We start from the raw sequence: 6,735 nt of genomic DNA, 5'->3' as shown, positions 1-6,735 counted from the left end.
TTGCTCGGCTGTTTTTGCACACGTTTTATTTTAACATGTATTTATTGTATTTGTTGCTTGGGCAAATTCACAGGGTGAAAATTGACACACTCATTTTTTTAAAAAATAATGTAATCGGAGTTCTCTTAAGCACTCTCAAAGTGTTTTGTTTCTAATTTTTATCAGATTAACTCGATTGTTTTCTTTCAAGCAAACAAGTTAATTAAACAACGGAAGAAACGCTTTGAAAACACGGTCCTTAGTTTCTTATACATTTAACTACAGCGATTACAACGCCAGTCTTCAGAAGAGCATTTTTAAAACCTTAGTTCGCTCCCCTTTCAGGGCTACCCTGAAAGCGATACTGTGCGAGAAGCAGCGATCACATGACTGGCACTGGCAGTAACAGGAGCCTCGCACCACGCATTAGACAGACGGCATCTCTAGCAGGGGCTGCACCCTGCTGTCTGCAGCGAGCTGCTCTTCAAACGCTTAATACAAGGTGCTGTGTGCGCCACTGCCCTGCAGATTCGAGCACGAATGACCAAGGAAAGCTGTGGAGTGGACGGCTTTTGCATGGGGGCCGGAGCAAAGCATTCTACAGTGCCCGTCGTACTGTTTAGATCAATTGTATTGTCCTCATAGAGAGGCAGCGTGGAAGGGGGGGGGGACGACAGGGATAGGGTGTGCTGAATAGCATTGATCCCAGAGGAATGCCAGGACCAAACTGAGAAAAGAGGGCATCACTGTTCAAGTTACAAAGCAACACCCGGGGTGTGTTGTAAATACAATGTTTCATTATAATAACAATACTTAAAGTCCAAAGGGTGAACACAATAATTCAATAATTATACCAAGAATGATCTGTCCAAAAACAAAGAGAAATGCATTTAAGTTTACTTAGATTATATCTATTTAGAAATTATATATATATATATATATATATATATATATATATATATATATATATATATATAATTTATTTCTTAGCAGACACCCTTATCCAGGGCAACTTACAATTGTTACAAGATGTAACATTATTTTTACATACAATTCCCCATTTATACAGTTGGGTTTTTACTAGAGCAATCTAGGTAAAGTACCTTGTTCAAGGGTACAGCAGCAGTGTCCCCCACCTGGGACTGAACCCACGACCCTCTGGTCAAGAGTCCAGAGCCCTGACCACTACTCCACACTGCTGCCCTATATGAATATTAGATAGATCGATAGATAGGATACAGAGCTCTCTATGCTCTTTCATACACACAGTATACCTCCCAGTACTGTCAGCTGTTATTACCAAGGCAGCACAAAAGTGAGTTGAGGACAAAACACAAAAACACGGTTCCATTTGGAATAGAACAGTTTATTGATGCATCAAGTCGTAACAAAAACGAACCCCCCACCCCCCTTTTCTTCATTCCCGACATTGTTAAAGTCCTGTGCTGCGCACACAGATTTGTAAAAATCTTGAAGAGAACTCGTTACAAACTGGGGAGTTGGTGTTCACTTGGGTCATGAAACCCCACAAGTAGAAGCTACTGAGGGAGCTACAAGGAAATCGGGACTCCAGGGGGTTTTGGTTTGGAGAGCTGCGTGCGAGACAGAGCTGTGAGAGACGCCCGCAGCCCGAGTCGCTTTAAATATCTTTGATGACCTCTTCTAGCTCTTCTTTTGTGAACATGTGAAATGTCTTGCCAGGTTCTACTGTTGCCAGCTAAAAGAAAAAGAAAGAGAGAAATTATTAAGACGGACGACTCGCCGAAAGGCAGAACGGGCCCCTAAACCAGCACAGGTTACATAACCCGAGTCGTAACGTTCATTAAAGCAACATAAATCAGTTTCAGACACCCGTGTCTATATTTCAAGTTCTCTTCAGCATTATCAAGATTTCCCATCTTTCCAAAAACAAAACAAAACCGAGGAGTAGATTAAATAGAGGAAACGCTTTGAAAATATAGTTCCTTGACAGAAAGGAGATGTTTAGAACATTCTGCAGCACTAGCTCACCTCCCCCCCTACCCCAGCATACAGGGACTAGACTAACACCACCCCTCTCCTGTTAATGCACGTGGCAAAGCTTCCTCACCTCAATGTTAATTGCATTCAGTTTTTCCTCCATGACCTGCTTGAGGATGGTGAGCGAAGACTTGATGGCATCCTTCAACGTCATGGACTAAACAAAGAAGGAACAACAAAATAAAATCGCGCGAGACAGCAGTAAATCTGCAGCCCGCAGTCTGATGATTTAATAGAAAGCGATCTGCAATTGCACACAACGGAACCAATTATCAGCACAGGCCTGATGCCAGCTCTAATGGCTGACATGTGATGTGTGAAGATCACATGCTGTTCAGCCTGAATGACAGCAGAACACTGAACTGTGCCCGCTTCTCTCAGCATGCTGGAGTTCGGTTTCCTGTCCCCTCTCAAGATAGATTAGAGCTCTGGTTTCTCCTGTGTTAAACGCTGCTTTGCAAACACACACACACCTTGTGATACACCTCTTGCAAGGAGCTCTGTGCCCCCTCGGATGCAGATCCGATGGCTCTGGCATCACACTGAATGAAGGTGCCCGAAGGGTCCATGTGATACCTGCAGATACAGGACAATGCACAGCATGAAACAGGGAAGACGCACGCTGAAAAGTCACTGCAATACATCCCAGAGTAATCCCAACGGAACCCCCCCCCCCCCCCCCCCCCCCGTCACATTCCGGAACCCCCTGGGAAGCAGGAGCAGGGATAGGGATAAAAGCATGTATAACATCAAATATACTGAGCCAACACGTTTTGACAAGCAGGCTGTGTTTCAGATTGCGAGACCCATATACTGAACGTCACTTCCCCGCAGGTACAGAATGATAGGATTAACTCTGCAGGCTTTTGATAGCCGAGTGTTTCTAGCAGTTTCTATTGAAGAAAGCGTACTCACAGCTGGGGCCCATTCTCATCGACACCTCCAAACAGAAGCGCCACGCCAAAGGGACGACTCTGTGACAGAAATGGTTTACATGCATTAAATAAGGCAATGCAGATTCATCACCGTGTTCACTACAGACAGGGCTCCTTATCTACAGTTACAGATACATAGATAACTTAACATGGCACAATTCTACACACAGAGACTGAAGGAGAGAGCGAGCATGAAGAACCAAATCCTTAAATACTAAAAGTGTAATTTGAATCTACATTACAGTACTGTGGGACACAAGAATAAACCACACAATTAGCAATGCCCTTCTCATTAGAGGAAAGTGCATTTTAAACTCAGCTACAGTCTATTAGGGATAGAGAATCCTTGAATGTGGGATGCTGTGCGGCTCTTCCCCTAAGAGGGTCCCGTCTGATTTGAATATATTCACCATTGCACCGGGATCCGCATCTTCCTCCCCAAACTGCAGCGCCAGGTTGGAGACAGCCTGGGTCACACTCTCCACTGTCATGGTTTCATTGTAGGTGAACCAGTGATTCTGACGGGGAAACAGAAACACGCACCTAAAAACGGATTCCAAACTGCACAGCAAAACTCTATTAAATCATCAGCTTACGGACCAGAACCGAGAACAAGGAACTTGAGAGAGAACCGAACAAGCAACCCAATATTAAAACACTGCGGGGGCCTGATTCACACAGCTTCGAAGAGAGTTTCGTTCAGCCCACTCTGATAATCACATCAGGTTTGCAGTGCACGTAAAAACTTCTCTCAGCTGTTTTAGAGCGGGTGTGAAGTGTATTCTCAACCCAAACAATGCATCGCGCTGTTGAAGCAAAATACAAGGGGGCAAAGCTTACACTGAAACCAGCGCGGAGCGAACGTGTCCCAGTGTTTGGAAAGACAGCCTTGTCAGATTCACGTATTCTTTAAACCAAACAGAAACCAAAACACACGCATCATTTACCTGCGTTTCAACCCGCGCTTTGTCGATCAGCGTTTTGGCATCAGCTATCAAGCCACTCATAGCGCAGCCTGCAGCGAGAGAGAGAGAGAGACATTAAGACAAGAATTCGAACACAAAGTGGATTGATTTCCTAATGCAAGCCATTCTGTGTTCAATCCTCCAGGGTGTGAACACTATACCCTCCCTTGTTGCGTTACACCTTCACCCACACTCAGTGTTGCAGATATCAGAAGCTGTGCTGGGTAAGGAGGGGTACCGCGCAGGCACTGCGCTTATAGTTTTGTGGCAGGATGAATGGACTTCAGCTCGGGGAATGCGACAAACAAAAAACAGCAAACCGACAAGGTTGCAGAGACTCCAAACCTACCTATGTGCGAGTCAATTTCGACAATTTTCTCAATACTGTTGGGTTCCATGAGAGGAGAAGTGATTCGTTTCTCAACAGCTAAACAGACTCCTTCTGAAGTCTGGATCCCGATAGCGGTTGAGCCGAGCTACAAAAGAAGCGAGCAGAATACATGACTTCATTTTAACAGTTAGAAAATGAAAACAGTGGTTTAAAAGTGAATTGCAGTCCACGTATTCTCTGAAGCACTGACAGACAGTAAAAGGCAAGTCCAGTCAGTTTATATATATATAAAAAAACACAGTTCAGAGAGAAAGTTAGTTTTTATAACAGGAATCTTTAACCCTTTCATGCATGGCGATCATATGGGGATGGATAAAAAATAAAACTCTTCTAGTCTTTCTACAGGGACATGGATGCAAATGCACCGTAGCCTCATATGACAATACCATTTTTCCGCATGCAAAGGAATGGAAGAAAAAAATTCTACCAAGACATTATTTTGTGTTTGTCAGCTATTTTATTATTTTTTTAAAATATATAAATTGATCACACATGAAAATGTTAAGCAGTACAGTTTAACGACAGGGATGAGTTTTCTGTTTACCTTTATGGCCTCGATGGCATATTCCACCTGGAACAGTCTGCCCTCTGGCGAGAATGTGTTCACACCTCTGAAACAGACCGAAAGACAGCGAGGTATTATTAGGATTACCACGTTTCAATCCATACCCTGAAGCTGTGAAAGTAACGGTGTATAAATTCACAAATGAATCGGGTGTGTTTAGTGCAGATCATTGCAACTCCTTGTTATCTTTCTACTGTCTAATCAAAACATGTTAGCTGCGCAAAAAGACAAGATTAGCAAAAAACAGATCAGATATTATTTAAAACATGTGAGGTTCGCATGATCAGAATTACACGGATTAAACAAAAATTTTTGAATGGCGTAAACAAATCTTAACAAATTACTTTGCTGAGCACACTGACACAGTTATGTACTTAAAAAGAAAAATGTAATACGATTTAACTATTGTACTGTTTTTGACCCGGGACACAAAATAAAGGCTGAAACCTGGGCCAGTCCCAGTTTTCCTGGGGCGTCTGTTAACCCTAGGTATTATAAGACATTGCCCCTCTGAAGTTAAAATCACGGTCCACGTCTGATCAAGTTTGGCTACTTTCGGTACTTTTAGTTGTATCTGAATCTGTGCGACCAAACGCTGTTTATCAAAAGAGTTCTATTAACTGAAAACATAAACCACCAAAGGAAAAGTGTGCAACAGTTAATACTAAATATGCAACTGTAATACAAAACAAAACCAAAAAAAAAATCACAAACCTGAAAGTGAAACTAAACTCGAGAAGTATCGTGCTCTACGATGTGATCCTTAAATTATTAATAATGCATTTTTTTGCCATAGCTTCTTAACACCTATTAATTTACAAAATGTGTTTTTTTTTTGCTTTGTCGAAAATAATCAATGCGTATGTAATATGATAGATTTACTATGTCTGGTATTCATTATCGTGAAAGGCCCGATCGTGTCACTATATTGACATGACAAAGCAAAAACATTACAAGATACTCACCTGTCATATTCCGATCTGGTGAGGAACATGTTACCAGCTTTTAACCTGTTAAGAAAATACACACGATTCAGAAATGTGCGTTTTAAAATGTACCAGACTCCCCTAAACTCGCCTATAATATATAAATACTAAACTGCAAACTGAGCATGGACACCTACAATGGAGAATCAACCTACCCACACAAGCATGGCCTGCGCATCCCATTGGGCGACAAGTACAGATGGGCGTGTCTTAGCTTTTATACTCAAACGCCATTGGCTGCCTTGCAGCTCAGTCAAATTCGGGCAAGTTCGACTGACCTGCACCATCAACACACTAGGCAAAGAAACTTCCTGCTATAGAAACTAAACCTTAATATTAATGAACAATTGAAGCGAGATAATAAACAAAACCGGGTACAAAAATAATACACGACGCCGAGCCTACTGGCGCCAGTATATTCAGATATGCACTAAACCTGCACGTCATTTCAGATACGACTCTCACACAAGCGAACAGGCACACGGTTTAATAAAACACATCATGCTACAGCTGTGTCGTTTAAACCGCTCTCCGGGTTTAATAAGTCCAGTTCTGTGGGTTTGCTCGGTTACTTACTGATCGGAGATGTGAATGAGTTCGCTTTGCGGCTCCGGGAAGTGAGTGTGTCGGACCCTTCAATCCGGAGGGGAACCCGCAACACCAGAAAGAACAGTTCCGCAATATACTCTGTCCAGTTCCGCAGACTTGTGATAAAAAAATAAATATATAAATGCAGTATTTAATATTGTACACAGTATTGAATATTATTTAAAATGTGTCAGTGCGGCGTAAAAGGAACTCAACTTGACAGTCTGACCTTTTTGTAGTGTTCTCATTCTTATCTGTATGTACAGTAATTAAGTCGTAGTCCCCCAACTGCAAAGTAATATACATG

At 42.4% G+C, this 6,735-nt stretch overlaps 1 protein-coding gene across 3 annotated transcripts in view; it reads right to left on the bottom strand.

Annotated features, from left to right (window-relative positions):
* Positions 1-1,324: 1,324 nt before the first annotated feature.
* Positions 1,325-6,735, bottom strand: part of LOC117964490 (proteasome subunit alpha type-5) — a 44,420-nt gene continuing 39,009 nt past the window's right edge. The window contains exons 1-10 of one of the 3 annotated variants that reach the window (XM_034908126.2): positions 6,417-6,559; positions 5,820-5,864; positions 4,834-4,900; positions 4,248-4,374; positions 3,881-3,948; positions 3,344-3,451; positions 2,914-2,972; positions 2,472-2,574; positions 2,069-2,155; positions 1,325-1,696 (exon numbers count right to left, since the gene is read on the bottom strand). In XM_034908126.2, the coding sequence (XP_034764017.1) occupies positions 1,619-1,696; positions 2,069-2,155; positions 2,472-2,574; positions 2,914-2,972; positions 3,344-3,451; positions 3,881-3,948; positions 4,248-4,374; positions 4,834-4,900; positions 5,820-5,848 (726 nt within the window). In that variant the 5' untranslated portion in view covers positions 5,849-5,864; positions 6,417-6,559 and the 3' untranslated portion in view covers positions 1,325-1,618. Of the gene's footprint in view, positions 1,697-2,068; positions 2,156-2,471; positions 2,575-2,913; positions 2,973-3,343; positions 3,452-3,880; positions 3,949-4,247; positions 4,375-4,833; positions 4,901-5,819; positions 5,865-5,995; positions 6,034-6,416; positions 6,560-6,735 lie in introns of those variants that run through there. The other 2 variants (XM_059003573.1, XM_059003574.1) reach the window with 2 other exon arrangements.

Source organism: Acipenser ruthenus, chromosome 29 (assembly GCF_902713425.1).
Source record: "Acipenser ruthenus chromosome 29, fAciRut3.2 maternal haplotype, whole genome shotgun sequence".
Taxonomy (NCBI): domain Eukaryota; kingdom Metazoa; phylum Chordata; class Actinopteri; order Acipenseriformes; family Acipenseridae; genus Acipenser; species Acipenser ruthenus.
The sequence above is the reverse complement of the archived record's forward strand: the minus strand, read 5'-3'. Positions and strand labels throughout refer to the sequence as shown.